Source organism: Capra hircus, chromosome 5, assembly GCF_001704415.2.
Source record: "Capra hircus breed San Clemente chromosome 5, ASM170441v1, whole genome shotgun sequence".
In the NCBI taxonomy this organism is placed as follows: domain Eukaryota; kingdom Metazoa; phylum Chordata; class Mammalia; order Artiodactyla; family Bovidae; genus Capra; species Capra hircus.
The window spans coordinates 64,224,105-64,241,362 of record NC_030812.1 but is presented as its reverse complement, the minus strand read 5'-3'; the positions used below and the strand labels follow the sequence as shown (position 1 = coordinate 64,241,362).

The 17,258-nt window shown below is 41.6% G+C and overlaps 1 protein-coding gene across 2 annotated transcripts in view; it reads left to right on the top strand.

Annotated features, from left to right (window-relative positions):
* Positions 1-17,258, top strand: part of GNPTAB (N-acetylglucosamine-1-phosphate transferase alpha and beta subunits) — an 84,917-nt gene that overhangs the window by 63,892 nt on the left and 3,767 nt on the right. For both annotated transcript variants that reach the window (XM_018048177.1, XM_018048176.1), the window contains 10 exons: positions 503-626; positions 1,665-1,868; positions 2,534-3,615; positions 5,650-5,849; positions 6,069-6,288; positions 6,940-7,053; positions 10,636-10,721; positions 10,963-11,061; positions 14,850-15,017; positions 17,001-17,091. In XM_018048177.1, coding sequence (XP_017903666.1) covers positions 503-626; positions 1,665-1,868; positions 2,534-3,615; positions 5,650-5,849; positions 6,069-6,288; positions 6,940-7,053; positions 10,636-10,721; positions 10,963-11,061; positions 14,850-15,017; positions 17,001-17,091 — 2,388 coding nt within the window. The remainder of the gene's footprint in view (positions 1-502; positions 627-1,664; positions 1,869-2,533; positions 3,616-5,649; positions 5,850-6,068; positions 6,289-6,939; positions 7,054-10,635; positions 10,722-10,962; positions 11,062-14,849; positions 15,018-17,000; positions 17,092-17,258) is intronic.

Below are 17,258 nucleotides of genomic sequence, written 5' to 3'. Positions count from 1 at the left end.
CAGTTGTTTTGAAAGCAGAGTTGTTCACAGCTCAAGATGCTATGCTGATTAATTCATAACGACCTCACGTGTGGAGGTGAGGACATTGAGAGGTCATCCGCCCCCCTTTTCAGCCTTGCGATGAGACGATACATGAATCCACTCAGGAGTTGACAACAGCATCGCAGAAAAGCGGTGACTTCTTGCGCACTTTCCACCTGCACGCTTTTGTACTTGGATTTAAGTCTGGCGTGTTGCTGCTTTATTTACCAATAGATTATTTATAAGACCATTTGTGAGACTAAAGCTGTAAGCTGAGTCCTTGTCTGCTGTCCTCCAGTAACAGAAAAGAGTGATTGTGCCTGCTGAGACCTGTCAGCTGGGCGGGACCAAGAAGCCACCACAGGATGGCCCTTTCTACAGGCTCCATTTGTGTTATTTTTCTTTTAAAGGAATCCTAGCTTAAGAATAATAAGTGTCAGAAGTCAGAAACCATTTTATTTTCTCTCTGGCTTTATCCTAGGTGTATTTGACATGGCCTGTGCCCAACTGTGCTGAGGGCTGCCCAGGATCCTGGATCAAAGACGGCTATTGTGACAAGGCTTGTAATAATTCGGCCTGTGATTGGGACGGTGGTGACTGCTCTGGTGAGGATGTGTTCAGGTGTAGCTTGTTTATGCTGTTGGAATTTTTTTCATTAGTCATCATTCTTGGACCCATGACCTAGTTTATTCATGTTTTCATTGTTGGGGGCATTTTCCCATGTTGACCCTGCACTTGCAAATGCTCTTTATTATTCAAAAATATGAAAATCAGTCCTACCCTTAAATATGTGAGCACAGGAGCAAGAATCACTCACTCTCACTGGTTTTTGTAGGAGTTCATGGCCAGTGACTGTCAGCAGATTGCTCCAGGTCAGTGAACGACTAAAGAGATGTGGAAGAAATAAACGATCTCATCTCCTTAGCACCTCTTCTTCCTGTCTTGTACACTTATATTTGGACTTGTCGAGGAAATAAGTTTTTACATTTATTTATTGCCTTTCAGTTTATAAAGCATTTAAACTTAGAAAGCATCCTCCATTATCCACTTAAATTTCTCAGCCGCCAGAGGAAAAGAGAGTAGGTGTAGATACTGTCATCTCCCTAGTCCACGTGAGGAAGCAGGTGTGGAAAAGAGAAGAGTGTTGGAAGAAACAAGGCTTTGTGTTTCAGTCATATCTTTCAGAGGCACTTTTGAAAAATACACTCTGCCACAGGCAGAGAATGCAGCCGTGCCGGAGGGCCTGTGCAGCCCGGAGAGCTCGGCCTCTCGTAGAGCGGTAATACTCGGGCAGGGGGTTGGCGCCTGCATTGGGACGTGCTCTTATCAGTCCTCACAGAGTCACAGGCTCAGAATCATCTGCTTCTCCGGACACATCTGCATGTGTCCTCGGGAGCACATCCACCTGTGCTGGCAGGTTGCACAGCTCTAAGTGCCAAGGCCTGGTCATCACACATCCAGTTCACTGTCAGGTGACGCCCCCTTTTCAGGTTGTCTTTTTAAGCTACATAAAATCTTCTATTGAAGAACAGGGTGAACCTTTCCTGGTAGAAATTCATGCATCAGTCTTGATTGAGAACTAGGAGCTGTTTTTTTCCCCGAGATTGTAAGCACCACAGGATTCTCTCCTCCTCCTCCTCCAGGTAACAGTGGTGCCAGCCGCTATATTGCAGGAGCTGGGGGCACCGGAAGTATCGGAGTCGGACAGCCCTGGCATTTTGGTGCTGGAATGACCGGCGTCTCTTACTGTAATCAAGGATGTGCAAATTCCTGGTTGGCCGATAAGTTCTGTGACCAAGCCTGCAATGTCTTATCCTGTGGGTTCGATGCTGGCGACTGTGGGCAAGGTATATTTACTGCCATAAAAACATATTTAGAGTAAGGGGATAACAATCCTTGATAAATAGAGGGGATTTGGATCACTTTTCTTATTTAATTATTCTCTAGGTAGCCCTTTTCCAGCCTGAAATCCAAACAAATTGTGAGTTACAAGAGAAGGACACAGATCTTTAGAAAGCCACAGACACTGAAGCTGCATCTATTCCTGTTATTGCTCTAGTCTGCTTTTTTTCTTAAACTAAGCAGATTTATCTTAGTTGAAAATATACAGTGAGGGTTTAATTGGGGAACAATAAAAAGAGACCAGTGGTTGATTAAATAAGCATGGTAGAATATTGGATCTTGTTGCTGGATTATTAATGAAGGTCCTTTTGGTCAGAAAGTTGTTGTTTTGTTTTGTTTTTTATAGAAGTTGACCATTGGAATTTGCTGTCCAGAATTGTGTCTTACCTTGGTAGTGAACCAGCCCCAGCATTCCATGTCAATGATAGTGATAGCTTCAGAAAGTACAAAAGAGCCCTAGACCAATAGCTTTTGTGATAGAATTTCTGATTATTTTAAAGTCCACTTAAAGTCACTCTTAGAAAGTGAAAACTAAAACCCTAAGAATTAAATGAAAAGGGGGAAAATGTGTAGTTTTTTTTAAAAGTCATGTTTGTGTTTTTTCCTCTAGATCATTTTCATGAATTGTATAAAGTAACTCTTCTCCCAAACCAGACTCACTATGTTATTCCAAAAGGTGAATGCCTGCCTTATTTCAGCTTTGCAGAAATAGCCAAAAAGGGGATCGAAGGTGCGTATAGTGACAACCCAATTATCCGACATGCTTCTATCGCCAATAAGTGGAAGACCATCCACCTCCTAATGCACAGTGGAATGAACGCGACCACAATACATTTTAATCTCACACTTCAAGGTAAAAATGATGAGGAGTTCAAAATCCAGATAGTAGTAGAGGTTGACACGAGGGAGGAGCCCAAACGGAATTCTACGACCCAGAAGGCTTACCAAAGTTCGGTGAGCTCCACAACACTTCATCCAGAGGCGGAAATCTTGTTTGAGGATATCCCCGAAGAAAAACGCTTCCCTAAGGTCAAGAGACATGATGTGAACACAAGAAGATTTCAAGTGGAGGTGGAAATTCCACAGGTCAATATTTCACTCCTTCCAAAAGAGACCCAGTTGAGCCTTAATAACTTGGATTTGCAACTAGAACGTGGAGACATCACCATGAAAGGATACAACCTGTCCAAGTCAGCCTTGCTGAGGTCCTTTCTGATGAACCCACAAAATGGAAAGTTAACAGTAAATCACCCTCTAACGACAGAGCAAAGAAATGGCGGTTTGGAGGCCCCATTGGCAAAACAGGTTCACAAAAGCAACTTAGGAACATCTGAAAGACTCCAGGGGTCGTCGCCTTTTCCAGTGACAGTGACAGTGACAGTGAACAACCATTCCCAGAGCCAGACTCCACCCCTGGGGGCAAGATTCAGGGCAATAACCGTGACTCCAAAAGCAGGAGACAGAAACGTGTCAAGAGAAAAGCTCTCATCTCTGACTTTCCCACTGGAAAGCAAGGACACGCAGGAAAAGGTAATCACAGGGAAAGAACAAGAGAGAAAAACAGAGGGAAATGCCAACAGTTACCCTGGTGGCAATGAAGTAGTACCTGGAAGAAAACTGCAGCACTACACAGACAGTTACCTGGGCTTTTTGCCATGGGAGAAGAAAAAGTATTTCCAAGATCTGCTTGATGTAAGTTACATGCACCCTTATTCCTTCCCATGCTCAGGAAAAAAGTAACCTTGTTAGTGGTGGTGATAAAGTAATAGCTACTGTTTATTCAGAACTTCCCTGTGCCCGCCACTGAACTCAGCACATGTGGCTAAGTTGCTTCAGTTGTGTCCAACTCTTTGTGAGCCAGCCAGACTCCTCTGTCCATGGGCTTCTCAGGCAAGAATTTTCCTCAGGCAAGAATACTGGAGTGGGTTGCCATTTCCTCCTCCAGGAATCTTCCCAATAATTCTAACCATAAAAGTACCTTGTAAGGGTCTTGGCTGTTCTCCCCATTTTGCAGTTTCAGAAGCAGCCTTTGTGTGAGTGAGTAAGAGATCAGCCAGGGGCATACCCTGAGTTCCTAGCAGAGAGCTGTGATGGTATCTTATCTTCACTTGGCATGTTATTTCAAAAACCACTTTTGCATACCTTGTGCAGTCAGATCGCGTACTTTTCCAAAAACGGAAAGCCTGAGACACAGACAAATTCATTAGCTTTCCCTGTGTCACAACAGCAGATGAGTGTGAGGTGATCCTCAGAGTTGGAGCTGTCCCTCCTTGACCACAGCCTTCACGGTGCCCGGGGGTCCTTTGTGCATCTCAGGAGCGCCATCCCTCTGCTAACATCCAGGGGCTCAGGATGGTCAGTAGGGTCAGTGCTTTTAGAGGCGCAAAGAGCAAGCTGGGAGGCCAGAACTGCGGCCGTGTGATAAGGATCCATGGAGGTGTGGAACCTTTGAAAAGTGGGGAGTAGTCAACAGACCGAGGTAAAAACCTTGTGGTCTAGGTTGGGTCATGAATAGAGCACAGCCTGAGCAGACGTTAGGCTGCAGGAGGGTGGTGAAGGGAAGGCAGTTTCATTCCTTTCATTGACTCCAGGGTGTTTTTTTGTCCCTGACACGGTAGCATTTACTAGTGGTTGAGTCCTCACCACCACCACCCTCCTTTTTTCTGAACTGCAGCACTATAAACTTGTGGTAAAAATTGAAGCAATGCAAAAAAAAAAAAAAAAAAAAAAGGCAATAAAAAAGGAAAAGGTCTCCTCCTCCTCCCTTCCTTAATCTCCTTGAGACAGTCACTATGAATATGTAGCTTGGTGGGTATTCTTCAACTATTTACCTATAGAGATATAAACTATATAGTTTGTTTTGGAGCAGTGAAGTTATACATACATTGCTCTGCAGTCACCTTTGATGTGGTAGTATGTGGGCAAACCGCCATTGTTTTTTTAACAGCTATAAGTTGTTTCCAGTGTTTTGCAATTACAGATACCTAATGTTGCAATAAATATTCTTGTACATGTCTTACTCTTGGGGAAGCTTTATTTCTATAGGTAGAATTGCTGGGTTAAAGGGTCTAGCGTGTATAAAATACGTCCTTTTATGTTGCACCCCTTCCTCCTTTGACAAGCAGTGTGCAAGCCTGCTTGTTTCTCCACAGACTAACCAACAGCAGCTAATATCAATCTATATTTTCATCAGTTTGAGAAGGAAAAATATTTCATCTTCTGTAAAGTGTGTTCAGGTTCTTTGCCAATATTCTTTGCCCATTCATTTTTACCTCTTAGTGGTTTTGACAGGGCTCTTTACATTTCATAATATTAACACTGTTATATGGTGAAACCAATTTTGTATTCTAGCCTGTGTCTTCAAAACTCAAGTCCTTGCTGCTTTGATTTCACCAGTAGAAATAACTTCATATTGAAAGCACTCTCAAATGGACTATAAATCGATTTTCTAAATGTTGCATTGAGATAGGCTGTGAAATCTCACTGTCAATTACTAGTCCCTGAAGAAAACTCTATAAACAACTGTTGTCTGCAGTATTTTCACTGAACTCGACCAGGTGAGCCCTGGTCTTAGGATGCAGAAGGAGACCTGTTTAGTGCTCATTTTCCCCACACGACAGTGACTAGTTATTGCCATGCTACCTGAAGTAGTACCCCCGTCTCTTGTTAACACAGGACACTTGTGCAGTAAATGTAACGCTGTGCTGGGTGGAATTCTCCTTTCAGGAAGAAGAGTCACTGAAGATACAACTGGCCTACTTTACTGACAGCAAGCACACCGGGAGGCAGCTAAAAGACACATTCGCCGATTCCCTCCGATACGTGAACAAAATTCTAAACAGCAAGTTTGGATTCACATCTCGGAAAGTCCCTGCACACATGCCTCACATGATCGACCGAATCGTGATGCAGGAACTGCAAGACATGTAAGTCTCGCTTATGTCTGAATTTTCTGCTTGTGCTCAGAGCCAGGGCAGCTTGAAGTTCACATCCTCGCCATGCTGCGTCTATGGCTCTGACACGTGATGACTAGTGTGTTGAAAGTATTATCTCAGCAGGAGGGAAGGAAGATTCTAATGCCACAAGTGTCGGGTACCATACATATTGTAAGTATCCAGATCTCACAGTGTGTTACATTTGGACAGGTTCCCTGAAGAATTTGACAAGACGTCATTTCACAAAGTGCGCCACTCCGAGGACATGCAGTTTGCCTTCTCTTATTTTTATTATCTCATGAGTGCAGTTCAGCCGCTGAACATATCTCAAGTTTTTGATGAAGTTGACACAGACCAATCTGGTATCCTGTCTGACAGAGAAATCCGCACGCTGGCCACCAGAATTCATGACTTGCCTTTAAGTTTGCAGGTATTGTAATTTTATCCCCCCGCCCCCAAATTTTGTGACATTTTAAATGAAACTTTTAAGTTTGATACTTTCTCTTTGCCCTGCATACTTCAGTGTAATGCAAGTACAAGTAAACGAGGGTGTTCACAACTAGTCCCTTTTTAATGCCAGGATTAAAATCAGTTTTGAAGTTTGTGTTTCATAGGATGACTTTTTTTAAGACTTTTGTTAGGGATTGCTATGGTATTGTGTGGAGAAGAGGCAGACCATAACTGCATAGAAGATTCTCGTGACAGGTTCATTCAGGGGCTTCAGATGTGGCTGAGTGGAGCCCTCAGCCAGACCCACGCTGCTGCAGAATCCCCTCTGCCTTGGCATCCTCTGGTCCCAGGAGTGGGACACTCAGGAATAATGGGCACCAAGAGGATTCCAGCTGTAGCACACCCATCTGGTGATCTCCTGGCTCACCTGGCATCAGTGGGGCCTCCCGGTCCTGTACGTTCCACTTTGAGGCAAAGATGAGTTGTTTGTATTGTCTCAGTCTGTTCTGTTTAGAATCTTACAGTCAAACTCTGAAGGTAGCACTTACACTTTGGTGACTTTAACATATTTTTAAAACCACAAGCATTACTTGTATGTAGAAGGTTTATCCTTTTATTTTTGCTTTGTTAGGATTTAACAGGTCTGGAACACATGTTAATAAATTGTTCGAAAATGCTTCCTGCTAATATCACTCAGCTAAACAACATCCCGCCAACTCAGGAAGCGTACTATGATCCGAATCTGGTGAGTGATGTGGGTTCATTTATGTAAAACAGAGAGTCCATCCTTATTGGGTGTTACTATCATTTCTGTACAGCACTTCAAAAACTAGACGCTTGCTCTATGTTTATAGGTCTCTGGTAGAAATCAGTAGCACCACCAATAATCTAGAATAATTTATATTTTTCTTTGGAATATCTTTTTTTCCTCCCTAATGGATGTTAAGCTAATATTGAGATTAGTTGCTTATATTCTATAAACAGACAACCTTTTACTAAGGATGTGTATACTCATTACTCAGGAGAGCAATCCTGTTAAACATTAACCAAGGAAATAGTCAGGCTTCCCTGATAGCTCAATTGGTAAAGAATCTGCCTGCAATGCAGGAGACCCCGGTTTGATTCCTAGGTCAGGAGGATCCCCTGGAGAAGAAAAAAGCTACCAACTCCAGTATTCTGGCCTACTCATCAAATTGAACCCCATCTTCCCTCAAAGCTAAGTTGCTTTGATGATGGAACTTTCTGGATCTTACCAGTAGGGGCAGTAGATGATCTGCACACAAATGTATTAGAGTGCCACTTGGCTGAAATGGTTGGAAGACTTTTTTGATTGTAAGATGCATCCCAGTTTCAAAGAAATGAAAATGTAAAAAAAAGAAAATGTGCATTTAGAACTGATGGAACAAGGATATGATACAGCCATTTATGTGGTGCTTACAGTTAATTTTACTCATACATACACACACACACACACACACACACATGGAAAAAAATGTTTACAAAATAGGTGGTGGGTTAAATCGTAGGTAGTTTTCTTTTAAAATCATATAGTCTTTTGTATCTGGCTTATTTTTTTTTTTTACTGGTAGTTGTTAGTATGTTTTTTCACACTGCTACTGCTGCTGCTAAGTCACTTCAGTCATGTCCAGACTCTCTGTGACCCAATAGATGGCAGCCCCCCCAGGCTCCCCCGTCCCTAGGATTCTCCAGGCAAGAACACTGGATTGAGTTGCCATTTCCTTCTCCAGTGCATGAAAGTGAAAAGTAAAAGTGAAGTCACTCAGTCGTGTCTGACTCTTTGCAACCCAATGGACCGCACCCCACCAGGCTCCTCCATCCATGGGATTTTCCAGGCAAGAGTACTGGAGTGGGGTGCCATTGTATTTTCATATTTTCTGTAACGAATAGATAACTTTCATAATCAAAATGTTTTTTCAAACCTAAGTAAGTAAAGTCACTCAGTCGTGTCCGACTTTTTGTGACCCCGTGGACTGAAGCCCACCAGGCTCCTCAGTCCATGGGATTCTTCAGGCAAGAATACTGGAGTGGGTTGCCATTTCCTTCTCCAGGGGATCTTCCTGACCCAGGGATCAAACCCGGGTCTCCCGCATTGGAGGCAGATGCTTTAACCTCTGAGCCACCAGGGAAACCTAAGTAATTATTATTTAATTTTAAATTTTTATTTGGCTACATAGCATGCAGGATCTTAGTTCCCCAACCAGGCATTGAACCTGTGTCCCCTGTGTTGGGAGCATGGGAATCTTAGCCACTGGACCACCAGGGAAGTCTAAAATAACATGTGTTTTTAAAAATTGACCACCTTGCGAATGTTCAACCCCTATAATTATCTGGAGACAAGATGTTTGTAAATGAATGTAGAGAAGAGTAATGTAATCACTCTTCTAATCAGTTACAAGTAACTCTAGTAATCAGTTACAAGTCTGATTTCTGAAAGAAGGCAGTCATTCGTTTAGCACTCACTGCACACAGCGGGGATGGTGTTTCTCACTCGTGTTCTCAGGGCCCGGGAAAGCCCACCCATGAGGAGACATGTGAGGGGCACCTTGACAGCTGTTGGAATATGCAGACAAGCTATACGTATTGCTGGTTATGTGTTGGTCAGTCCAGCATATGACACGGGTTGGTGTATAGATATGTGTCACCAAAAGCCAGCTCTCTAAATATTCTAAACTGTGAAATCAATGAAACTGAGATAAGGTGTAACCTGGTGTTAGCCTAAGGGAGTTTGCTGTAGTGGGGTAAACAGGCAAGAATCAGCAGCCAGAGTCTGAGGCTAGCTCTGGTTGTGGGCCCTCGGGAGGCCTGGCTGATAACGGATCAGCAGCTTGTCTCGTGAGGCGCAGCAGCTTCTCTGGTATGTTAGGCCCACACAGTGAAAAGTGCTCTATAAAACCCAGACTGTTACACACATTAGTTCTTTACAAGTGTGTTCTTAAGGATTAAAAAGGCACATTTGTAATCCTTGTAGGTGTTTGCCCTGCCTCCTGAGAGAACAGAATCACAGTTTAAAAAAAGAAATTAGGTTGTGTAGACTAAAAGACATTCTATCAAATAGTGATAATTTTTTTCTGTTTTCCCCAAATTTGGAATTACCCCCAACAAAGCTAATATAATCAACTCTGAATCATCTGGATGTCAGTATCCTGGTTTTAAAACACCCTTTATTATGTGTCAGGATAACTGAAGTTCTCTCAAAGATCTGGGTACACCCTTTTCCCAGGAGGGGACAGTGAGCCATGAGTTCCACGCTGTCCTGATTTGTCCCTTCTGGTATCTTCTTGGTGGGCAATCCCAGAGCATTGATGAGAGGAGGAAGTGTGCTGGGCTCCTAAACCATGTCCCCTCAGCCTCTCCCCCGGACCAGGCCTCTCTGGTCTTCACTGTCCTCAGGACCACATTGAGATTGTGTTGACAGGTTGCCTTAGAGGCCACTGAAGTCACCCCAGGTCTAGCCTGCTTTGGCACTCACTCCAAACTTGTCTTTTCACCACCTTTTATTTCCACATCCGTCTTTTCACTTTTCCTTCTTTCCTTCTCTATAAACTTTGGCTTCCTAGTAAGACTGTACAATTGCCAATCCCCTGAACTTACATAGAACTTACAGAAGCATTTTTTTTTTAAGGAAGATGATCTATGCAGTTATTCATCTTCCCTTTTATAGGCATGATGAAAGGTTATTGAGGGATTTTAGCGTGTTGGGTTTTTTAATTTTTTAAGAAATACATACATCTTAATTTATTAGCAGAGTATTTTATTATTTTACCAAATAATCTGGCATAAGATTTACAATCAGCAAATATCCTTTGAAAGCTAAGAATTAGGTAGGGGCTGCTTTGCTCACAGTTACAAGTCAGTCTTGAGGCTCATGCAAATAAGCTGTTTAGAGTACAAGCGCTAGTAATAGTGGCAGCATTAGGTGACATTACTTGAATGAACTCTTAGCCAGATGTTGACTTCATTTCTGCAATTACCTGTGATTACACACAGGATAAAGTATTTTCTCATTAGACTATAAGAATGATAGCTTAGCCTATGAGTATCGTTATAGACCAGTCCATTACAGTTTGTTAGAAATTTATTTTCATTCTGAAAAAATTAAAACTTTATTTAAAAAATAGACATTTAATATGTGGGCCATAGTATGCCAATTTGATTTTTTTTTAATATTGCATTAAAATACTCATCTTGATCACTGATTCATCTTGGTTTATCTTTTCATGCCCCCTTAAAACTTGCACTTTAGATGAATGCCTCCCTTGCCTCACCCCAGGCTTTGCCCTGATGTAATGTCTATGTTTTCTCACAGCCACCAGTCACTAAAAGTCTAGTAACCAACTGTAAACCAGTAACTGATAAAATCCACAAAGCATATAAGGACAAAAACAAATACAGGTAAGTACCGTATACATTTTCTCTTTAAGAATAATGATGAGTGTGGTATTTTCATAATTTTACCATAGTTTATCTATTAAACATCCTTTGAAATTTATTTGTGATTGTTCTCCTTAGTAATATGGAAAGATTAAGTCATCCTGAGAACGTTGGTTCTTTAAAGTTTTATAAAACTTTCTTATTGAAATTTTGTTTTACATATTCATATACATATTTACACTCATTATGTTTTGATAATTAGGTTTGAAATCATGGGAGAAGAAGAAATTGCTTTTAAGATGATTCGTACCAATGTTTCTCATGTAGTTGGCCAGTTGGATGATATAAGAAAAAACCCCAGGTACTGTTTTGTTTTGAATTTAGAACATTTTAGGTTCACAGCACAATTGAATAGAATGGAGAGAATTTCCATAACTTTGAAAATATCTTTAATCATGCAAGTAAACATGAAAAAAAAGAGTCAGTAGTACTAGAGAGAAAGGAGTGCCTTCGTTTTCTTTGGAGCAGATGGAAACCTCTAATGGTGGGGGTAATGTTTGAATTAAGAGATAGGAGTTGTGAGTTGAGATCGGCCCCCCCCATGCACAGGGATTGGCATGGATATCTCTGAGTCCAGCAACATGACTGTTCAGCGAGGCTGAAGGTTAACTGCGTTGTGGGGGAGGTGAGGCAACATGACTGGGACTCTTAGAAATTTCTATTTTTCTATTTCTTTTACAGTTAAAAAGAAATATTTCTGTTACAGAAAATAGATTTCTATTTTTAGAAATAGGGGCTTCCAGAGAAATTGTGTGATTGATTAGACCTGTCTTTGCAATTCAAAGGAAAGTTCAAATTAGCTTCTGAGGAAAAAGGAATGCTACCATAGTTGTGAAAATTAATCCAGCAAACTGCAGTCATTCTTTGGGGAATTAATGAAGTGTTCAGCTTTACATAGCCCTGTAAAATTCCACCCTCACCTCCAACAATTGCCCTAGTTTGATAAAATTGGTTAAAAATCTGCATTTTGAGTTTTGAATTTCAATGGGAAATAGAAGTAGTTTCTTGAGAAAAGACCATTGGTACGTGAAGTTGAATGTTTTCAACTGAGTCTTTTAAATGCTTTTGGAAGTTTTCAGTTGCACCTCATTTACATTACGATTTTAATTATACATGATCAGAAGTGTAAAATTTCCAGGCATTTTAAAGCCAGGGAATTTTTCCTTAAAATTTCATTCTCGTTTCTTTTGGGTGGGGTGGGGAGGAGGTGTAGAATTTTAAGAAAAATGAAAATGTTTAACACTTACATAGTATATTCATAAAATATTTTATTTCCTACAAAATAACATTTCCCACAAGCTAAGAAAACAATAAGTCATAATAATTAAGAACCACCCAGTTTGCAGCTTTTTGTATATGCTCCTCCCTCTGTTCAGAATACCCTGCTCTCATTTTTTAAAAACTAAGAGCCAGTTTTGATACTTGCTTTTTGCTTCCCCCATCCTGTTAATGTGCTCACTCAGTCATAGGTTATCTGTAGTAAAACCAAGTGAGAACTTAGTGTTAGAAAACACTTTCATGTCCTGTGCTAGTTTAAAAGTCACTGGGTGAGAAAATTCACAGACATCTTCATGTAACTTAAAGGGTTCGGGTTTTGCTAAGAAGATCCAAGACAAGACAGGCTTTTCCAGCATTGTCTACTAGGCTCAGATCCTTCCCATGGACCTGAACAGATTTTACCATTTTTAGCTCCTCTGTTTTACTTTTCTGAGGCTCACTTTAAAGTCAGGAGTGGAAAACTTGCCTTTTGACTGACTGGTGTTAAGGACAGGTTTATCGCATTAACAGGGAGTCTGGGATAGGCAGTTGTACCTGGGCTCTGCTGCCCTCCTTATGTCGCTCATCCAGGGTGGAGGTAGGCCTGTGCCACAGTTCTTATGTCCCTGCAGACACAGCCATGTTCTGAGGTGGCAGGGGACTGTCCCTCCCTGTGTATCATGTGTTGTACGCCCCGCTCCCCGCCCCCCCCTCCCCCCACCATTTCCACACCAGTGTCTGTGACGAGGGGACTCATACTAGTCAGAAGCTGACTCTGGGTCAGGTGAGGTTGCCTCCCTTTGAGTCAGTTCACGGGGAGAAATACTGAGCAAAGTGCAAGTTCTCTTGGGAAACAGAAGGGAGTGTGTGCTGGGTGCCCCACATGGTCTGCTTTGGTTACCCTGCAGCCACACATTCTCTTTGTCTCACACCCATACTTTTCTTCTTTACATTTTCCCAACTGTTGGAAAAATTTTGAAGATACAGAAAGACTGAAAACAATAGTACAATAAACTCAGACTCTTAAATTTTTAGTGTTTTGTTATGTCTGATCTCTCACTTCATCTCTCTATACAGACTAACGCACACATAGGTTTGGTTTTTCTTTTGTTTGCTGGACCATTTGAAAATTAGTTGCAGACAACGACACGCTAATTTACCCTCATTATCATAGCATAGGTCTTCTAAACAAAGTCATTCTTGTTTATACCATAGGACTGTTCACACATATCCAAAAACCTTAACACCAACTAAATAATACCATCAAACAGATGGTCTATACTCAAATTTCCCAAGTTGCCTCCAAAGGCCCTTTTTAGCTGTTCTTTGTTTTTAGTCTAGGAAACAGTCAGGGCTCCTGCACTGTATCTGATGGACATAACTCTTTAATATCCTTTAATCGAAAGCATTCCCCAAGTTTAAAGAAGAGATAGGGCCATGAACTTTCACTTACTCATCACTCATCTTCAGTAAGAAGCAACTAGTTGATCTTGTTTCATCTGAACACACCCACTCCTTCACTACTACTTCCCGGTTATTTTAAAGTAAATTTCAGTCACTGTATCCTTTTTTTTTTTTTTTTTTTGTAAAATTTTCAGTATATATCTCTAAAGGGATTTTTTGAAAATAACCATAATACCATTATTTATTCCTTAACATGATAACCTATCTGGCCTCTGTACACATTTTTCCCCCATTGTCTTTTATAAGCATTTATGTTTTTAACTTTGTTGGCTTGAAATGGTATCAAGTCCATTCATTACAATTATGTCTATAGGTTCCCCCATCTCTCTCTCTCTCTTTTTCTTTAATCCGTATACATTTTTGCATGTGCATTGGTATAGAGCTGTCTGCCAGTGCAGGAAACGTAAGAGACATGGGTTTGATCCCTGGGCCAGGAAGATCCCCTGGAGGAAGGCATGGCAACCCACTTTAATATTCTTGCCTGGAGAATCCCATGGACAAAAGAGCCTGGCAGGCTGCAGTCCATGGGGTCACAGAGTCCAACACAACTGAAGCAACTTAAAATGCACGCACATGAGGAAATCAGATTACATATTCTGTAGATTTCCTGAACCTTGGACATTTCTGATTGTCTCCCCGTTATCTAATGTGTTCCTGTGTCTTCTGTATTTCCTGTTGGTGACAGGATCTGAGGACTTTATTATACTTGATAAAATTGTAAAAACAAAATTTAAACATAATTCAAAAGTGGTGTTATCTCTACCGACTGTTTTAATGGGCCGGTACTTATTACTGGCTCAACTTATTGACTTTTGCCTTGAAGGAACTTGAAACAAGTTGGGAAGCACCGCTGTAATCTACTTTTTGCTAGAACTCATCATACAGCCTAGTTGGAGACATGTCAATATTAAGAAGTCATCAACCTCATAAAATCTGTAGCTATAAGGAACCATCTCTATCTCAGCTATCTACATGACAGTTCTTAGTAATGTAACTCTGTCAGTTCAGAGAACTTAGTTGTAGGCACTTACTAGTTTTTTCCCTGGATGTTAACAGAATGCTTCAGTCAGTTAACACTAAACTGGACATGTGCCAACCCCAAACAGCAATTAAAATAATGTACTCCTATAGCTAGAAGGCATATTCAAAATTATCTCTCATCCCTAGTTCTTCTGGTTTTACAGGAGAGAAATATCTAAGGAGAAATTTTACAGACTGTTATTCCCCCAGAGAATTATAATCAGTAAATGCCACAACTTGGGACATAAGTCCATTTAAAACATATTCCAAATCCACACTTCTTGTTTTGTTAGGTAAGGATCATCCTCATAAGAACCAATAACAACCCTGGGTCTCTGTTGTCTCCAGGAAGTTTGTCTGTCTGAATGACAACATTGACCACAACCATAAAGATGCCCAGACAGTGAAGGCTGTTCTCAGGGACTTCTACGAATCCATGTTCCCCATCCCATCCCAGTTTGAGCTGCCAAGGGAGTATCGAAACCGTTTCCTTCATATGCATGAGCTGCAGGAATGGTAAGTGTCCATGTTTCATATACACGTATGTTTTTCTTTTTTAGAGTGATGAAGTTTCTTTGCGGTGTTATTTTCTCTAATTTCTTTGTAAAAAGACATGTATAGTTTTTATTGATCTAACTGGCCCAGTACATCTGCTGAGCCTTATTTGTCATCATTGCCATCAGAGTGGCTTCCCTGTTTCTTGAGTACCTGCTGTACAGCCAACACTGTGCTGGGTAGTATATTTATTCTACAATGAAAAGTGCTACTCTGACTGCCACAGATGAGATGAGAGTTACAGGAATAGAAGTGAGTGATTTTCTCTCTGAGCTGGTTGTTGATCCTCTTACTGTAGGAAATACAGGAGGAAGAACAGTACAGGGGAGGGTACCATTTTGAATATGTGGCTTGGGTTGGAGACACCCCCTACCAGACAGCTATGAATGACTCTGGAATTCTCCCCTTTCTCAGCAGAGGCTGTTAGCATATCTTATAAGCCTTATGTTAAGCATTTATTTAATCTTCATAAAAAATTATTATTTCCAAATTACAGACGAGAAACCTGCCATACTTCCCCATGTCCCACACCCCCCCAACCCCACCCTACCTTTATCCTTACTATCCTCTCACCAAGTCTGATTCCATCCTCATTCCATCCTCTCTTATGTTGCTTGTTTCCTTCCATCCTCGCTGCCCTCATCCAGCCCTCATTCTTTCCTTTGCCTGGACTAACTGGACTGCCTGCCTCTGGTCACCTGCTTGTGACCTTCAAACAGCCACCCCGATTGTCACGTGTGCACACACACATATGCTATATATCATCCCCCTTCCCATTAGAGCATTGTGTCCAACCCACAGTGTGTGGTTTTCCAGAACAACTGCACTCCACACCCACCTGCTGTTTCTTGGCTGCGCATTGCTGTGTCCGCCAGGCCAGACTGGACTCGGCTCTGCAGGGCCTGGGTTGCCATTCTGCTCATGCTCCTCCGCTTTCTCAGCCACAGGCTTTCCTGCCCCACTTCAAGGCTGAAATGAAGCGTCACCATCTGTTTGATGCACTCCTCATTTCACTGTTTCTCTGCAAGACTGCTTTTGATAATAGGTATTTCTGTCCGCCTTGTGTGGTGGCTGGTTATCTGCACATCAGCACCTCCCCAGGTTCACACGTGCTTTAGAGCAGGGACCTCTCCTCATCACTTGTCTATCCACAGGAAGTGTTTACTGGGTGACTGCATGAATAAATGTGCTGTGCTTAGTCGCTCAGTCGGGTCCGATTCTTTGTGACCCCATGGACTGCAGCCCACCAGGCCCCTCTGTCCATGGGGATTCTCCAGGCAAGAATACTGGAGTGGGTTGCCGTGCCCTCCTTCAGGGGATCTTCCCAACCCAGAGATTGAACCTAGGTCTTCCGCACTGCAGGCAGATTCTTTACCGACTGAACCACCAGGGAAGCCCTAATTCAATATGACAGTCAAGTTGCACACACTTTACCATCAGTTTGAATAGCAGACATGAAGATCTTAGCTCCAAAAACTTCTTTTAGGGTCAAGAAAGAGCAGTTCTAAGCTCAGTTCCTATGAGACTTGAGACATGGCCCCAAATTCTGCTTGCAGCTGCCAGGTGATGCTTCCACTAAGAGCTGAAGTGCAAGTGCTTCACTTGAGCTCTGTTAGAGGATTTTAACAGTCCAGCAGGGTTGAGGGCGGAGGCTAGGTGCTCAAGCCACTGTGTGGTGGTGACCAGCCTTGCCAAGCTGGCCGGAACTATTACTGATTCAAATATTTACTATAACAATGAAAAATCTGAACTCACATGGGAAATGTATAATTATGTTAACGTCTTAGAATTGCCTTCAGACATTGTTTTTGTGTTCCACAACATTGTTTTTGTTAAGCTAGTATAGTTTGCTAAACTAGTAATACTACATAGTTAGTTTTACTAGTTAATGATAGTAAAACCCTACACAGAACTACATATTTGCTTTCTTTTTTCTCTGAATAGGCGGGCGTATCGAGACAAGTTGAAGTTCTGGACTCACTGTGTGCTAGCAACATTGATTATGTTTACTGTATTCTCATTTTTTGCTGAACAGGTAAGTTTTATCAATTTTATGTGGATGTCAATTTCTTGGCATCTAATATTTTTTTAAAGAAAATGATATAAATTCGTAACAAGAAAATGTTTATTTCTCCTATTGGCTTATAGCTCATATGTCAAATATTTCTTATTTCATATTTCAAATATTTCTATTCAGGCAGC